The sequence below is a fragment of the Arachis stenosperma genome, chromosome 6, assembly GCF_014773155.1.
Source record: "Arachis stenosperma cultivar V10309 chromosome 6, arast.V10309.gnm1.PFL2, whole genome shotgun sequence".
NCBI classification, from domain to species: Eukaryota; Viridiplantae; Streptophyta; class Magnoliopsida; order Fabales; family Fabaceae; genus Arachis; species Arachis stenosperma.
Window position 1 is genome coordinate 124,910,302 of NC_080382.1, and position 19,662 is coordinate 124,929,963.

The 19,662-nt window shown below is 35.5% G+C and overlaps 1 protein-coding gene and 1 pseudogene across 4 annotated transcripts; both read right to left on the reverse strand.

Moving 5' to 3' along the window:
• Window positions 1-13,138: 13,138 nt before the first annotated feature.
• On the reverse strand, window positions 13,139-15,059 carry LOC130936296 (uncharacterized). Of its 4 annotated transcripts, none has more exons than XR_009068088.1 (4): window positions 14,935-15,059; window positions 14,046-14,823; window positions 13,847-13,926; window positions 13,139-13,317 (listed from the first exon to the last, which is right to left on the reverse strand). XR_009068088.1 is itself a non-coding variant. In XM_057866342.1 (3 exons), the coding sequence occupies exons 1-2, from the start codon at window positions 14,935-14,937 to the stop codon at window positions 14,053-14,055; spliced, it is 774 nt and encodes a 257-aa protein (XP_057722325.1). In that variant the 5' UTR covers window positions 14,938-15,059; the 3' UTR covers window positions 13,139-13,317; window positions 14,046-14,052. The 4 variants fall into 4 exon arrangements, 2 of the variants coding, with proteins under 2 accessions (XP_057722325.1, XP_057722324.1); XR_009068087.1 differs by having other exon boundaries at window positions 13,139-13,366; XM_057866342.1 differs by lacking the exon at window positions 13,847-13,926.
• LOC130936295 (pentatricopeptide repeat-containing protein At2g22410, mitochondrial-like) lies at window positions 14,969-17,617 on the reverse strand (annotated as a pseudogene).
• Between the last annotated feature and the right edge of the window lie 2,045 nt (window positions 17,618-19,662).

Here is a 19,662-nt window from a genome sequence, read left to right on the forward strand (position 1 = left end):
TTGATAAGTCATTCTACCACTTCCTTAAAAAAATTTAACTTCAAAACAAAAAACATCTACTTTCCTTCTTGACTCTCTGTGAAAAATATTTCCTGTTTCTGTTGGAAATACTGACCCTCCATCACCATTTTGACACAAGGTCTGCTGGAAGTACTAGCCTTCCACCATCATTCTCATGCAATGTTCCATCTGCTGGAAGAAGTATTGATCCTCCACCACCAGACAATGTTCCATCTGAACAACCTACTTCATATATTCCTTCTAGGTATTTTTTTTTATCATTTTATCACTCTATTTTTATTATTAAATTTGTATTTAACCGTGGTATGAAATTTTAATTTTAATTTTATTTTTTTCACATGTGATTTTATTTTTATATAGCTTGCTATTATTTTCATAGTTAATTATAGCAAATTCTTGACCTCAATAAAGGAGAAGGGAGTTCTAATAGGAGTAAAAAAATAAAAAATAGCAACAAAATATACATTGACACATATTTTATATTTATTTTTTATTTTCACCTACCATATCATACATAATATTAGTGATTAGGTTATGTAAAATCAATATTCAATATTGAAAAGTATTTGTTGTCATTGTTATTTTAATATTCATTCTCTTGCGTAAACAATTTTGTATTTTTTGAGTTATTTATCCAAACGCTACAACTTTAAAATAAGTACTTTTATAACTAAAATTCAAACACAAAATAACTTATTTATAAGTTGCTATTAATAAAAGTCCTTATACTTTAAGCTCTTTTTCCAAAAGAGTTTATTTAAGTTATTTACCCAAACTGGACCTTAGATGGAATGAAATATCTTGTATTGATTCATGGAATATCAAGCTTTGATACAATGTATTTCGTTGATGAGGAAAAGCAGAGAAAGAGAAAGCAGAGCCCTGAAGTAGCGTTGGTACTGGTGCTGGGTTGAGAGCTGGAATTGCCAAATGCCCAGCAATGAATCCCTTGGGAGCTAGACCTGGCGCTGGATTTAGAGTTGGCAAGGACAACACCAAGAGCTGCCCTGGGAGCTGGACTGGGCGTTGGAATGGGCGCTGGAAAGGGTGCTTGATTAAACCAACGCTAAGAGCTACCTTGGGAGCTAGATTTGGCGTTGGAATGGAAGTTGGAATGAAAGTGGGAGTTGCCTTGGGAGCATGTTGGCGTTGGAATGGAAGTTGGAATAGGCGTTGGCAAGAACAACGCTAACGGAGGTAGTCACACGTATGCGTGACCCACGCGTACGCGTGACAAGTGAAAACAACGTCAATATTGAATTGGCGCTGCTTAAAACAACGCCTGCGACGAAGGTCACACGTACACGTGGGCGATGCGTACGCGTGAGGATGAGAATTTTGCCTCCAGAAGTAAAGCTTTGGCGTTGGAATGGGCATTGGAATGTGCGCTATTTCAAACAACGCCTGCGACGAAGGCCACGTGTATGCGTGGGCAACGCGTACACGTGAGAATGAGAATTTTTTCCCCTGGAAGTAAGGCCCTGGCATTGGAATGGGCGCTGCTTCAAATAATGCCTGCGACAAGTGCCAGCAACGCCCAAGATAAAGGGCGCTCGATTGAACAACGCCAGCAACAACACCAAATATTAAAGGCATTATTTGGGGCAACGCCAAGGCTTCCCAATGCCTATAAATCATGCCCAAGAAGCCCACTTCTGGAAGCACACTTCGAAGGTACACCTGAAGCTTAGAATTAGTATAAATAGAAGGGGCTTTGAACTGTAAAAAGAGACTCCCTAGCTGGGATTACACATCACTTTTCATACTTTGCTTGTACTTAGTTCTTAGTTTATTTTCCAGCATTGTAATTTTGAATTCTTAGTGTAATAGAGCAATGATTCACTAAACACCAATTTCATTAGGGGGAAGAGCTCTACAAAGATTGGAATGGATTAATGTTCTTCTTTTTCTCTTCTTGATTCTATCTTGTTATCTTTGAGAAGAGTTTCCGTTCTTCAAAGATCCAATTGGATCTATTATAACTCTATGTGAACTTTAGAAAAGGAATCATAGTAATTCAGTTTGTAACTCTTTTCTCACAATGAATTTGGCTTGATTCAGAGTTGATATTGTGACATGTAATCTCTTCGAAATTGGGTCTTAGGAGTTGTGTGATCTTGGATTAGATATTGTGCCTTGTTTATCTAAGAGAGAGCTTCCGTTCTTTAAAGATCCAATTCAATCAGAAGAGGGATTGGATCATTTAGAATTCTCTGTGAACCTTGGAAAAGGAATCATAGCAATTCAGTTTGAAACTCTCTTCTCATAATGAGTTTGATCTTGATTCAAAGTTGATACATGACATATAATCACTTTGAAATTGGGATCTTATGAGTTGTGTGGGTTTAGATTATAGATTATGCTTCATATCTTTGCATGAGCATTGGATCAAGGAATTGGCATTTGATCATGAATTGAGAAATTGAGTAACCAAGAAATTGGAGCTCAACTACATATGATCCGCCATAGATCTAAACATTGCATGCAAAAGAGAGAAGAGAAGTTCATTGATTCAGGAAGATCCAAGCATCTCCAATCTCTAATGAACCTTACCCATTAGTATTTCCTTACTTCATTTCATCCCCCTTCCTGATCGAAATTTCCTTTACAATTCTATTACATTTTCGCAAGTTAATTTCCTTGTCATTTATCTTCCAAAATTTACTTTTATGCGCTTTAAATTCTTAGCAATTTACTTTCTTCTCTTTATATTTCCAGTCATTTAAATTCGTCATTATAATTCACCCAAATCCCATTATCTTGCTTGTTCAACTAGAATAGCTAATGGATTAAAACTGCTTAATCAATCAATCCTTGTGGGATCGACTTTATTCTGAGTGAGTTATTACTTGATTACGATTTGGTATACTTGTTGGTGGAATATTGTTCATCAAATTCATATCACATGGCCCGAACTAAGCCATGACTGGCGCTCAAGGGACAAGTCCCTCAGCAAGCCAACCGACTAAATTTTCAGAAAAAAACAGACAGAATCACCTTTATTCCTAGAATCTTACCAACATGAATATTATCTTCCTATATCAATAGTAAACATCCATTTTCAAGGACAACAACAATAACATATTGCAATCATATCCAAAACCCAACATGTCAAAAGTCGCATAATATATATTAAGTTGATAACTAAAGTACATAGTTAAATCTATATTTTACATAACCAAGTCATACTTACTATCTAAACAGTTTGAGATTTAAAATAACATAACCCACACGAAAACCCTGCCTGTAACATATGGAGCATTGACAAACTCTAGATTTTTGCATGAAGGTTCCATTACATATCACATATCCCTTCGAAAGAAGAAGGGCTCACCGAAATGAATAAGATCTACTGTGGGGCGGGTGGAATGGAACCTGAAATGACACCTGTATCTAAAAAATATGGAAATATGATAGGGTGAGTTTTGCAACTCAAAAAGCAAACATTATATCTATAACCCACACGAGACAATACAAATTTTACCTTGAAAGTTATAATTCTTTTCAAAGATGAGAAATTCATATTAATTAATTTTGCAAACAAATAGAAAAATAGTTAAGCGAATGAACTGAAATGGGAGTTCTCATTCTAGAAGTCAAATTAAATCAAATATTACACATTTAGGGCAGCTCCACCTCTAAGCTCTAAGGGTAGCCCTTCCCTCTCGTATGTCCGTACGGTATAACAGATCTAACGTGTGGCTTACACGTTGGGCTAGCAACACCCTTGCTAGCTGAGGTCTGAGTTAGATGCATCTAAGTTAACGTCATAACTGCCGTTAACTACGGTTTTCTAGTCAGAGTCTCCCAAATCAATCCAAACCAAATCACTTATAACATATTACTAAATTTCATAATAAATCAAATATATATAAGAATGCATACTAAAATTTAATTAAAGTTTAATAAAATCAAGTAAAAAACATGTATTCTTTACAAAATATATAAATATCGTCTCGTATGTATTTTTATAAAATTTTAAGTTTTTCACAAATCAATATTTATTTCAAGAATTCAAAAATCACAATAATCAAATATTTTCAAAATCTAAAAATAATTATTCAATTTAAATGTTTATAATAATACACTTAAAAATAACTATAAACATAATATCCACTCACAACTTGGTTTTAAAGAACCAGAAGCAACTCTAACCGTGCTAGCGAGCTATCACTTGATATCCAATAACTTTACAACTCTAGAAATATGACAATAACAATATTTGTAAGCTAACAATACTGTCAATTAAAAAATTTTTACTCAAATTTGATAGAAGTCCCAATTTTTTTAACTCTAATTCAGATTTATGCATATCCTAAATATAGGGAAGACAAAAGTTGGAGATATAGCTAATTATTGAGTCAAAGAGTTACCTTGAAGCCTTAATAATAACCAAAACTCAAAAGTTGAATTCTTTCTTCATTCATTAAGTTGAAATTTTATTATTTGAGGATTTTGAGAAAATAAGATTTTGAATAAATATAGATAGAGTAGAGAAAAAAAAGGAAGAAAGATGATGAAGGTGAGTTTGATGATATTGGGTGGTTGGTTGCAAAGAGAAGAGATAAGAAAGAGATGAGAAAATGTAGTTAGGAAGAAAAGGGAAGAGAGGGTTTTAAATTTTGTTTTTCGAAAGAAATGAAAAGAAAGTGAAAGATAGAAGGGGGAGCCGAGAGAGAGGTGAACAGAGACAAGGAATATTTAAGTGGGGGCATGTGCCCCCTACGTGCTCTCCCTTTTTTCTTCTTTTTTTCCTCTTTCTCTCTCTCAATTACTATATTCTCTCCCCCTTAAGAAATTCGGTCCCCGAATTTCAAACTTATATGATAATTACCTTTAGTTTCAAACAAATACGGATAGTTGTCTTACATGGCATCCTCAACCTCCCAAGTTGTTTCTTCTTCCAAATGGTTTTTCCAAACAACTTTCACAGATGCTATCTCTTTAGAACATAGTTTCTTTACTTGGCGATCAACTATAGCCACTGGTTCCTCTTCAAATGATAAATCCTCCCTTAGCTCTATGGCTTGTGGTGCGAGCACATGAGATGGGTCAGGAAGATATTTGCGCAACATTGATATGTGAAACACTGGATGGATCATGCACAACTCAGGTGGCAATGCCAAGCGGTAAACAACTGCACCTATTCTATCCAATATTCTAAATGTACCAATGTAACGAGGACTAAGCTTGCCTCTTTTCCCAAACCTCATCACTTCTTTCATAGGTGACACTCTAAGAAATACCTGATCACCCACTAAAAACTCTTAGTTATGCCTTCTGTTATCAACATAAGCCTTCTGCCTACTCTGAGATGCTAATAAATGTTCTCTAATTAAGCGAACCTTCTCAATTGCATCTTGTACCAAATTTGACCCCAAAAGCTTAACCTCACCAACCTCAAACCACCTAATAGGTAACCTACATCTTCTCCTATAAAGAGCCTCAAATGGTGCCAGTTGAATGCTAGCTTGATAACTATAATTATAAGAGAACTCGATCAAAGGTAGATAGCTGTCCCAATTCCCATCAAAATCTAGAACACAACACCTTAACATGTCTTCCAATGTTTGGATCGTCCTTTCTGATTGTCCATAGGTTTGAGAGGTGAAAAGTTATGCTAAGATCCAAACGATTTCCTAACACTTTCTGAAAAGATTTCAAAAAATGAGAGGTGAACTGAGGTCAGTGATCAGAAATAATGGACACTGGAATTCCATGTAGTTTAACTATCTCATCAACATAAAGTTGAGCATATCGAGCTGCACTAAAAGTTATTTTCACCGAAAAAAAAGTGGGTTGACTTCGCCATTCTATCCATAATTACCCAAATTGAATCAAAACCCTTAAAGCTAGGAGGTAAACCTGTTACAAAATCTGTCATAATCCTCTCCCACTTCCATTCAGGTATCTCAATTTGTTGCAATAACCCAGCAGGTCTTTGATGTTCAGCTTTAACTTGTTGGCAAGTCAAGCAATGAGAAACAAAAACTCCTATGTCTTTCTTCATGCCTTCCTACCAAAACAATTGTTTTAAATCTTGATACATATTGTTGGAGCTCGGGTGAACCGTGTACTTAGAATTGTGAGCCTTCTCCAAAATAGTTTTCCTCATGTCGTAGTTATCTGGCATACATAAGCATTGACTACAATGCAAAACATCTTGATCAAGGGAAAAGTCTAAGTTCTTCCCATTGTGAATCTCTTCTATAAGCTTTCTTAACTTTGGGTTATCACTTTATGCTGACTTGATTTGTTCTATCAAAGAAGATTGAGCTTGAACTTGTGCTAAGAAAACTCCTGATTCTCCAAGATCAAATTGAATTCCACCAGCCTCCAATTGGTGGACTTCTTCAACAGTTGGTCTCCTTGCAAGAGTGATATGGGCCAAGCTACCCATAGATTTTCTACTGAGGTCATCCGCCACAATATTTATCTTTCCAGGATGATACAAAATGGTACGATCGTAATCCTTTAGCAACTCCATCCATCTCTGTTGCCTCAAATTTAAATTTTTTTATTGAAATATATACTTCAAACTCTTGTGATCCGTATAGATCTCACAGGTCTCACCATAAAGGTAGTGTCTCCAAATCTTCAAAGCAAAAATGACTGCTATCATTTTCAAGTCATGAGTTGGATAATTCTGCTCATGCTTCTTGAGTTGTCGTGATGCATAGGCAATAACATGGCTATGCTGCATTAATACAAAACCAAGTCTTATTCGAGACGCATCAAAGAAGACTGAGAATCCTCTAGACCCAGAAGGTAAAACAAGAATCGGCGCTGAGGTTAGACAAGCCTTAAGTGTCTGAAAACTTTCCTCACAAGCTTTTGACCATTGAAACTTTACATTTTTCTGGGCTAACTTGGTTAATGGTGTAGAAATTCTAGAGAAGTCCTTGATGAATCACCGATAGTAGCTGGCCAACCCTAGAAAGCTACGAATTTCTCTGAACCGCTTCAACCTTCTTTGGATCCATTATGATTACATCTTTTGATACAACATGCCCCAAAAATGTCACTTGATCAAGCCAAAACTCACATTTAGAAAACTTAGCATAAAGCTTGTGATCTCTTAAGGTTTGCAACAATCCTCAAATGATACTCATGCTCCGTAGCACTTTTTGAATACACCAAGACATCATCGATGAAGACGATAACAAAACGATATAAGAAAGGTTTGAAGACTCGATTCATCAAGTCCATGAAAGCTGCAGGCGCATTCGTTAGACCAAAGAACATTACTAAGAACTCATAATGTCCATAATGAGTACGAAAGGTAGTTTTTAGAATGTATCCCTCTTTTATCTTCAATTAATGGTACCTTGAACGCAGGTCGATTTTAGAAAAATAGGTAGCTCCTTGAAGTTGATCAAACAAATCATCAATCCTTAGCAATGGATACTTGTTGCAAACCGTTATCTTATTGAGTTGACGATAGTCCACACATAGTCACATCGTCTTATCCTTCTTCTTTACGAATAGAATAGGAGCTCCCCATGGAGAAGTGCTAGGATGAATGAATCCTTTCTCTAGCATGTCCTCCAATTGAACATTTAATTCTCGTAACTCGATTGGAGCCATACGATAGGGAGGAATGGACACATCATGGACTCCCAGAATTAATTCTATAGAAAATTCAACTTCGCGGTCAGGTGGTATCCTTGGTAACTCATCAAGAAACACATCAGAAAATTCTCTAACTATAGGAACCTGATCAAGACTAGGTACTTTAGCATCAACAACTCTAACAACTGCTAGAAATCCTTAGTTTTTCTTATTCATCAATTGCATAGCACTCATAGATGAGATGATGCTAGCTAAAGTGGGACAATTGTCACCCTTAAAAATAAAAGGTGAGATACCTGGAATATCAAACTTCACAGTTTTTGAGTAACAACCTACATCAGCATGACAAGCTGCTAACCAATCCATGCCTAGAATAACATCAATATCTTCCATTGGTTCTAGAAGAATTAAGTCAGCTAAGATATCAACCATATTAATTCTAACAACACAAGACCGAAACACGACTCGAACCACCATGGAGACTCTAAGTGGAGTGCCAATATGAAATGGGTGGGACAATAGTTCAGATTGTTTATCGAAACGAGATGCAAGATGGGGAGATACATATAAATAAAGAGAACCCGTATCAAATAACACTCGAGCATCTAAAGAACAAACTTGTAAAGTACTTTCCATCACAGCATTAAAAGCTTGAGCATCCTGACGTGTTAAAGCGTACACACGTGCCTTATCTCTCCCTGTTTGACTCCTTCCTCTGTTATAAGTCTGACCCCTGTCACCTACTCCTTTGCCACTAAGACTAGAAGAATTTCCAATAGACATAGCTGAAGATGATGGCATTGGTGTTGTAGGACGTGCAATACCTGGAGTAAAGCCTCCTCTAGATTTGGACAATCTATCCTAAAATGACCAGATTGACCACAACCAAAACATGCTCCAGTGACCTTGAAACATATATCGGAATGGTAAATCTCACACTGCTGGCAGTAAGATTTACTTAGAATTTTCTGATTAGAACCTTATGCACTATATTGAGAAGTGCTCCCAACAAAAGATCTTGGACACGAAACACTCATGGAAACAGATCCAGAAAAAGCAACCCCAACAAAAGATGTTTGAGGACGAGCTCGATAACCCGAATAACCTTGCTGATTAGTCTTACCATGATGAGACTAAAATCCTCCTGAACTGGATCCACTATCCGCTTACAACTTGGTTAGAACTGGAAGCAACTTTGAGCGTGCCACCGAGCTACCAATTGATGTCCAATAACTTTAAAACTCTAGAAATATAACAATAATAATATTTGTAAGCTAACAATGTTGTTAATTAACAAAATCTTACTCAATTTGCCAGAAGCCCTAAATTTTCTAATCCTAATTCGAATTTATGCATACTCATAAATATAGGAATGACAAAAATTAAAGATATAGCTAATTATTGAGTCAAAGAGTTACCTTGAAACCTCAATAATAACCAGAACCCAAAAGGTGAATGCTTCCTTCACTCATTAAGTTGAAATTCCATGATTTAGAATTTTGAGAAAATGAGATTTTGAATAAATAGAGATAGAGTAGAGAAGAAAAAGGAAGCGAGATGATGAAGGTGAGTTTGATGATATTGCGTGATTGGTTGCAAAGAGAAGAGATAAGAAAGAGATGAGAAAATATAATTGTAAAGGGAAAGGAAGAGAGGGTTTTAATTTTGTTTTTGGAAAGAAATAAAAAAAATAAAAGACAGAAAGGGCGGGGGACAAGGAATATTTAAGTGGGGGCATGTGCCCCCCACGTGCTCGTCCTTCCTTCTTCTTCTTTTCTCTCTCTCTCTCTCTCTCTCTCTCTCTATTATATCATCCATACTTAAGGCATAAAATAAGTTTCTTGGTTCCATGTATTTGTATACGAAAAATATGCACCGATTGTGGAGACAAAATTCATGAAGCTTGATAATGTTTCTATGACGAATTTGTGACAACATCTTAATCTCGTTGTGGAAACTCTTGGCAAAAGATGGATTTTGTGACTCTCTTAGGTGAAGTTTCTTCAATGCAACAATTTTGCCACTTGGAAGTTGGGCTTTGTACACACTGCCATAAGCACCAGTTCCTATGCAGTATCTTATATCAAAATCCTGTGTTGCTTTGATGATGTTTTTAAATGCAATTTTTCCATCATAGTTCTATGTGAAAAATAGGTCTCCATTCTTTTTTTAACTTTGTTCAAATTTAACCTTGTTGGTGCATCGAATATAACATAATATACCCTCAAAAATGATAAGTAGGAAGCAACAAGTGATGGGAAGAGCAATTACAATTAGGTTTTTTAGTTTTTTTTTTTAATTTGAACAGAAGAATTAACAGACTTTGGAGTATTACCAATTAATAATTTTGCATGAAAACCTTTGTATCCTTGTGAACACTAAAAAAAGTTAAATGACAAATTTATGAGGTATAGTTGTAAATTCTATAGTTAAGGTACCTGTGAGATTATTGTAGCTAAGATCCAAACTTGATAAAGAAAATTCTCTCTAAGGAATATAAGGATTATCTTTAATGGACAAAAAAGATACGCTACCACCAAGAAAATTGTAGCTCATGTTAAGTTTATCAATATAACCTATTTTTGAAGGAATATTTTTACTTAACAAATTATTACTCAAGTCTACTTTTTCAAAACTCATGAAACAGTTTAGTATCAAAAATGGGTTCAATCCTTTTAACTTGTTATTGGATAAGTTTACGTCACAAAGAGAATCAAGATTTTTTTTTATCTCTGATACCCAATTGATTGTTAGAAAGGTGAAGAGAGACCAATTTCGTGAGCTGAAATAGCTTAAGTGGTATAACACTAGATATCATATTATGAGAAAGATACAAAGTGTGTAGGTTGATCAAATTTTGAAACTTTGAAGAAATAGAACCATTTATTTGATTGAATTATATGTATAATGAAAGATTTAATATTTGTAATTGTTTCAAATTTTTTATTTTTATTGATTTATGTCCTTCAATTTAATCTGAATCTAAGTAGAGATATGTCAAATTCTTTGATTGTCTCAAAGTAAAAGGAATTGAACCATTGAGTAAATTATATGAAAGATTCAATGATATAAAATTACTTAAATTATGTATTTGTAGTGGTATGAGACCTTCAATTTGATTTGAATCTAACTTCAGATATATCAATTTTTTCAATAGACCAAAAGTAGATGAAATGATGCTACTAAGAGAATTAAAAGAAACATGAAGGAACTCAAGATGAGTGAGGTTTGAAAATTTTAAATGCAGCTTACCATAAAAGATTATTACTCGACAAAACAACATAAAAAAAGTGTGTAAGAGTACCAATTTCTTTGGAAATGCTTCCCTTAAGCCCCATTCCATCAAAACTCATGAGAAACCAAATTGGGGAAGGCCGTGAAGTTCAAAGTCTGTAGCCACAATGATTTGGACTCGTAATTCAATTCCCATCCGTAAATCCCTACAACACTTCCAGCATCGTTGCAGTTGATGCCCCTCCAATCGCAATGGTTTGAGTCATTGGCGTGATGACTACCCCACCAACCATTCTGACTGTCTTTTCGAATTATTGAAGGAAGACGAAGGCGGCTCCACGGTGGTGAGGTTGGGTGCATTTGGTGGAAATATCCTATAAGAGCCTGTGGTAGAAAACAAAAGCACCACTGCTGTAATAAGTAAAGCAGTTACTACATTTTGCCACCATTTTATATATTATTTTGTTCTCAAAGAAAGAAGAGGCTCTTGTACATACAATGAGTTAGTGTGTATGTTTATATACCAATACCATGCATGCACAAACACGGTTTCATTGTGGAAAACAATAGTCTTAGAACATCGGTACATTTTGTGATTTGTAGTCATTAATTAATTATTATTAATATTTTTAATGATATGAGATTATATCTAATAATATAAGATTACACACTCTTTTTTTATAGTTAAATACTGATTAAATTTTAATAAAAGGACTGATCTGTGAGATTTTTTCTTTGGAAAATTATGCATTCACTTTCACTTTCAACTTTGGAAGCTTCCGGTCCAAAGAGATTGCAATGTTCTTGTGGAATCATAATGAACGTGTCAAATGGTCACTAAATAGCTACACTTGTGTAATAATGCACATATATGGTTCCTCTTAAAAACAAGTTATAAAAATAGGGTCCACACAACAATTTAGAATAAATACATTGACTGAAATTTTGTATCAAACTTGAGATCAGAGTTGTTAATTAATTAATGGGAAAGTTACATGGCTCAAGTTAATTCTAATATTCTTCGACTATCATCTGCCACCTCAAACTCCTTACCATGCATTAATTTAGCTCTCAAGTTGAAAATCTAAAATGGTAACTAATTTGTTGAGCTATGAAGCATATGTTTTATACTTTTTATAAATATGGTTTAAAACATAAAAATTAAAATAATTACTCACATATAGACATCAACATACGAAAATAATAAAAATATTGACGCGTGTTATATTAAAGAGTTTAGTTAATTATATCAAATTATTTAATGGTTCTTAATTATTATTTTTATATAAAAATATTTTCATATGAATAATCACTGAATAATAATAATAGGGTCCTATCACTCCTATCCCTTGTCTTGCAAAGTCTTCTATACTCATCTTGCAAGACTTCGGGCAACTTAACCGTAACAATTACTTGGTTGCATGTATCAACATGATATGACCAATATGCATAAATAGTGGAGAGGTTACTTTCTATGGATTTAGATCCTCTAAAATTTGAATTTCACTTTAGAGAGTGAAGTGTGATTTTCTATCCTTAAATAATTTCTCTTTCAATTCCTTTTTCATATTTATTATTAATCCCACTCCCACTTATGAAATCAATGATAAGAAATTACACTTTATTCTCTAAAATAAAATTCAAACTTTAGAGGATCCAAATCCACTCTCTATAATATAGCATTTATGTTTGTGGAAATTAAAGATAGAAAGAAATCAACATGTAAAGTGGGCCCGTTAGAATTGAAGCACTTTGATTATTATAAATTAATGCCATTAATTAATTTAAAAACTACTTAATACTTACTCTTCTAGTTAAATAAGTGTAAAAATTTTCAATTTCACTTTATATATACACCAATCTAAAGACAGAATCTTAATTGAAGCTCAAATCCATGTGGAATTAGTTCTTCATGCATGCTTGGAGATACTTCAAAAAACCAAAAAGAAAAAAGGAAAAAATAAAAGAAAGGTTGCCATTTGCCAAAGAGGAATAACTTGTTTTAACTATCTTAAACTCTTAATACCATTTCCTACAAGCTCTGACTCTTAATTTGTCCATTCCTCACATTACGCATCAAATTTATTTCCAGTTCATGGATAAAGTTAGTGATAAAGCTAATAAAGTTGAGTTACCAAAAAGGGCTTCATATTGATTTGATAAACAAAATTGAAAAGAAAATATGAAGAACGTGTGAGATGGGGATATAGAATCTCTATATTAAAATGTTTAGCTTGACTCTGACTTTTATTCTCTCTTTTCCTGCAATTTCTTGTTAAGTCACTTTAACAACATTATGCATCAATTGCAATTTGAAAAAAAAAAGTTATATAAAACTATGTAATAATACATTAATTGGAAGTTAAAATGTGATTCTACCAAAATATTTATAATTACTTATTAGAACTGGATCTTGAGCAAATTCATCCATCTATAGCTGATAATTATGTTGTGTTCTCCTTAATGAATTTGTAACCTCTGTCCTTCATCCTGTAGTATACTCCAATTTTAGGACAATATGCTAAATTTTAACTCATCCCTGTAGGGAAAAAAGAAAAAAGCCACAAATGGATAAAATGAAACAAACAAGGACATATAATGTCCACTGATTAGATTAAAACTTGGTTTGGAAAAACTTTTTAAAAAGAAAATTGTCCTTTTCAAAAGTACGAGCATCTAATTGTGTTTGATAAATAAAAAAGATATACCTGTACTTGCAGCTTTTAAAAGTTAGAAGTATTTTTGAAACTATTTAAAGGATTGCTTTTCAAAATTAGCTTGTAAAAACTAAAGTAAAAACAGGAAGTCATGTATTTAAAAGAAATGATAACATCAGAAATGAATGAACTCGAAAAAAATTGCAACTAGTGAAGTGACAACGATAGAAACTGGCCTGTGATAAATTGCTCAATTGAGAAAAAAAAATTGAGGCTCTTGTGAGAAAATTGGATCAAGCAGAACACACTACAATTGAAAGGGAAAGAACAAAGGAAGAACCATGGCAAGCCTATAAAAAAACCTTGCTTTAAATGCTTTCTCTTAAAATTTGGTCTTTGACAGAGTTCACTAGCCTCAGTTGATCCATATGTCTAACTCCACCTAGCAAAGCAATGATTATTTACTGGATTTATTATAGGATTTTGAATAGACAAGGTATAGCAAGACATTCAGGTTTAAAATAGCAAAAAGATATCCCATAAATAATAACAATTAATTACCTTCTAATCAGTAGTTATCGTTACTATTGCTGCCTCTCCAGAGAGAAAATAGAGGAATTTGTGAAAGCAAGGAGCCCAGGAACCCAATAAGGGATTGGTCTGTTACCTCATCTACTGTAGTATCGGAATCCCGCCAGAACTTGATTATATGTAGACTTTCTTCCTCTGTCGATCTTTGAATGATAATCTTAGAAGCATACCCTTTTTTCTTCATCTGCAGGCATATCTCAGACGGATTGTTTGCCGTCAAGGTGACCATGTACAACCATCCCTTTTCGGACAAAAGATGGTCTGCAACAGGCAGAACCCGATCAATTACTCTCCTTCCATTTTCCCCTCCAGCCCAAGAAGAGATAATACCTTCAGCGCCGACTTCATCTTCGGGAGTAGGTACGTAAGGAGGGTTTACAACCATGACATCAACCAAACCAGCTAGACGGTTCTCTAGCCCAGATGCAATATCTGTTAATATCAACTCTGCGTCAACCCGGTGTGCGTCCAATGTTTCACGGGTCACCTTAACTGCATTTGGGTTTATGTCAGTTGCGATATAGTTGACGCCACCTCTTTCCCGCCCAAGAATAAGAGCAAGGGAAGTAATGACATATCCGCTGCCACAGCCAATCTCCATACACATTGTAGGACTATGTTCCAACAAGTTAGAGCGATCAGCAAGAAGAGCGTCAACAAGCGCAAAAGAATCATCACATGGTTCATAAACCTCGTTATGTGAACTCACAAGCCGAATTTGGGCAGTTCTATTCTCCTTGTATGAAGCCTATTTATAGCAGAAAATTGTTGTTAGTGTAAACATCAATGGTTCAATGTAATTCAAAGGTGAAGGGAGATGTGGGGAAGTAGTCGCAATAAAACACTTCTGCTGCCTTACCATTTCAGCAGTGTCCACTTCAGCAATGATATACAAATATCTTGAATCGAATCCAGTTCTCAATTGCTCTCCTCAATGTCAGGCAAAATTACCATGTCAGCTTCTTCTGGACTCCTAAGCCCTGAACCCAAAATTGCGGAACTATTAGAAACAAGTAGCATAAAGAAGTAGGAGAAACAAGCAAATAAGTGTCAAGTGTCAACAATATAATTTCTGCAAATGTCTTGAACCATATTATTTAGGTATTGTTGATTCTGTATATTAATAATATAAAACATAATAGCAATATATATATAAGAGCAAGTGTTTTATATATCACACAAGCACTTAAATATCTTTAACTTGATCTTGTCTTCCCACAGAATATAGGAGAAACTAGGAAAAAAGTCATTAGTAGAGTCCAACACTTCAAACTTTGACAGTGTGCCATAATGCACCTTATGTTAAATTCATGTAGCGTTGAGGTCCAGATACATGATTTTATGAGATGTTGGCAGAGGAACACCAAGTAAGTAGGCTAGTTTAGAAGGAAAGATTATCTCCAGAAGCTGGAACTGCGGATGTAACTTCAAGAAGCTCCAGTTGCTTTGTCAAAGAAATCAGGCTTTCATAAATCATTTCAGACTGTGGATGTAATGCATCCTTTACCACAAACTCATGAACAATGCCATTGATCTCAATGGAGCTGCAACCAGGAAGCTTATCTACCCCTCTTTCCTTCATTAGTTTCCTTGCACTCCTTGCCTCCTTCAACATTTTCGCTTCACTGTACATGCTAGCAAGGAGAACATAATTCCCACTATCTTGAGGATCCATCTCAAGGAGCTTCATAGCTGCCCTCTCCCCAATCTGAACATTGCCATGAACACGACAAGCAAAGAATAAAGCACCCCACACCGCAGCATCCGCTTCTATAGGCAAATTGCGGATAAGCTCTTCAGCATCCTCCAGATGACCAGCCCTTCCTAGAAGATCCACCATGCAAGAGTAGTGTTTAAGCTTAGGGAATATATTGAATTTGGAGCTCATTTGAGAAAAATATTTGCGGCCTTCTTCAACTAAACCTCCATGGCAACAAGCTGATAAGACACCAAGAAAGGTGATCTCATCAGGCATCAATCCAATACGAATCATTTCTGAGAAATAGTATATAGCATCAGGAGAATTCCCATTAAATGCTAAACCGCAAATAATAGTTGTCCAGGTCAAACAATTTCTTTGAGGAAGCTCTTGAAAAACCTGGAGAGCCCTGTCAATATTTCCGCACTTGGCATACATGTCAACTAGAGCAGTTCCCAAGGTGACATCTACAGAAAGATTTTTTCTTTCAATATAATGGTGAATCCATATTCCAACATCAAGTATTCCTAGTTGTGAACATGCACACAAGCAGTTGATCATGGTCACTTTGTCAGGCTCTGTATTATTAATTTGCATTTCATGGAATAAAGTCAATGCCTCCTTACTATGCTTTGTTTGAACACAGCCACTGATGATTGCATTCCAAGGAACAACACTCTTCTCTGGAACTTTATATAAAATTTTCCTAGCAATATCAAGATAACCGAATCTGGCATATCCAAGAACCATTGTAGTCCATGAAACAATGGTCTTCTGTGCCATGTTATCAAATAAAACTTGTGCAGCCAATAGGTCTCCACACTTCACATACATGTCCATAAGTGCATTAATAAGTGGAACTGTCAACTCAAGCTTATGTTCTTTGATGTAACGATGAAATTCTCTACCAAGATTCAAATCATGTAACCGAGAACAAGAAGAAACCAACCCAATCATTGTAATCTCATTTGGTTTCACCTTCTCAACCTCCATTTCCTGATAGAGTTTTATAGCATCAATCTCCAGTCCTCTTCTAACACATCCCGTAATCATCGCATTCCAAGTTACCAGGTCCCTCACACATCCTCTATTGAACACATCATATGCTGCCTCTAAGTTCCCATAGGACAGTAGCATAGAGATTAATGCATTGTGCACAAATAAGTTAAATTCGAACCCAAACTTTAATACATGTCCAAATATAGTATGACCTACACAATTTAGAGAAGGAGAAGAACATGCTTTAAGCAATAACGGATACGTATGATTATCTGGCTTCAACCCATCATACTGCAACATTTTCTTGTACAAAACAAGTGCTCCATCTAAGTCTCCACTTTCTATATATCCCCTAATTGCGTATTCCAAGAAAAGACATTTGGTTCGTTTGTATGATATAAAATTTTTGTGCAATATCCAAGAATTTGAGATTCTGAGAGAGCGCAGAAAGCAACAAGGCGACTTGCAGCAAGCTATTGTCTATTAAGCCTGTTAAGGTCATTTGAGCTTGAATTTGCTTTAACTGAACCAAGGATTTACATATTTCTAAGAGAGAAAGAAGTGGGTTTCTTTGAACAAAACTGTGGGTTGTGTTCCAATTGATGTGTTTGGCATAGGGCAACAATGAGCGAGTATGTAAACAAGAACAAAAGCCTAAAAATTCGGCTGGGATCAAAGAAGACAATGATCTGAGTTTGCTGACATAAAGAAAGAGCATGGCTGAAATTTCCCCTGCTTCTTAAGAATGTAGCCAAAAACTATTGTCACTTACATGAACATGGTAGATGACAAACTTCAGTACACACAACACTTTTGATATAAACCGTAGGAACAATCAACAACAAATATGAATCACAAGGAAAGCTAAAATTAAGATGTCAAAATCATATGCAGGCATTATCAACAACAACAACAACATCAACAATGGTTTAAGATCGAAGGAAAAACAAAACAAAAAACATAACAACATAGTCCAATAAAAAAGCTAAAGTGAATAATCCAATGAATTGTAATACATGTCTATGCATTAGAACCCCTTTTGATAAGAAAAACAGAAAAAGAACACAACTTTCTTATAACTGAGACATGGGTTATCGGCAGAACAAAAAAAGACATTACATTGATATAATGAAATGTGTTCGTTGAGTGAATAAAAAGAAAAGGGGGCTTACAGGGAAGGAGAGAAGGAATCAGGGTTGTACGACATCACAGAGAAAGGAAGAAAGTGGTTGAAGAAGCTTCAGAAAACAAGAGCTTTAGGTTTGAGTTAGGCATCGAAGGAGTCAGATTTTGATAGAAGCAGTCGCCACCATAGTTGTTAGAACCGAAGCGGTGATCGAACTGGTCAAACTACTGGGTCACTGGGTCATTGATTCAACCGGTTGACTCGATCTCACGTAAATAAAAATTATAAAATAATCAAAAACTTAAAATTAAAATTTGAAATACATATTGTCACTAACATTTTAATAACAATTGTCTCAATTTCTAAAAATAACTAATTTGAGACTTGTTTTTATTGCTTCCCATAAAAGACAATTGTGACTAGAATTTTCAAAAGTATATAATCATAAACCCTTCATGCACAGAATATGAACTAATTCCGCCAAATCATTATTTGTCAAAGTCGTATGTTGCAGATAAAAGGGATAAAAGAATGCAATAAAGTTTCAAAAGTTTGAACTTTTAAACATAAAGCTTAGAATTGAGAAGTGCCAAATACTCCTAGTTTAAACCCCTGCAAACAAAACCAAGCCATCACAGATTATGCAACAAAATAAACATGAGCATAACAATATACATTTCCAGAACCTATCCACTATAAAAAACAATATAAACAAAGCAGTAACTCAAATTCACAGAACCTATCCACTATCCAACAATATAAATTCATAGAACAATATAAAAAACAACACCAACAATATAAGAACAGCATCTCAATTCACCATACTAATATAAAAACAGCAACAAATCAACGCTAAACACCAATCATCAGCAAAAAAAAAAAAAAAAACATCAAACAGTCACTAAACCTACATATATTACACTACATATATTCCAATGTATCAACAAAACTTGAATAATCTGCCAAGAATCAACAAATTATAATCAACAAAAATCAAGAATCAACTGATCAGTTAATCAATTAATCCGTTAAACAGATTATAATCCAGTAACCGAATAACTAAAAAAAAATTAAAAAGCTTACCTGATGATGTGATGTGATGTGAAGGCAGAACGCAGGCAGAGAAGAGGGAGACCAAGCACGGCGAAGCAGAGACCGGATAGGGGAGGCAGCAGCAACAAGACGAGAGACGGAGGCCGTGCGGAGACTGAAGACGACGAGAGACGCACACGAGACAACGAGCAGAGAAGAGGGAGACCAAGCACGACGGCGACGCAGACGGAGAGGCAGAGGCGAAGACGCAGTGAAGGTGATGCACAGGAGCCGGAGAGCCGAGGCAAAGGAGCCGGTGAGGTGGCAGGAGCCGGTGAGGTGGCAGCAGCCGTGCGGTGGCGGTCAGCGGATGGTTTTTTTGAGTGTGAGAGGAAGAGCACTCAGTGAGATTGAGATTTGAGAGAAAGAGGGGGGAGGGGGACCCGGGGGGTGGGGGGCATGGTTGCTTCGAGAAGGGTTACTGGGTTTGGGTGCTTGGGTAGGGTAGGGTTTCTTTCCGTTTTTTTTTTTTTTTTCTGAAAAAACGGTCCGGGTTTTAAATCCGCCGGTTCTCCGATTTTTATCAAAATCGGACGGTCCAACTAAGCCATACCATTCTTTTTATACGATCAGATTACTCAATCAGACCAACCTTGTGACTGGTTCGCCAATTTTCTGATCCGACCGGATAGGTCGGTCCGGTTCTAACAACACTGGTTGCCACTTCTGAG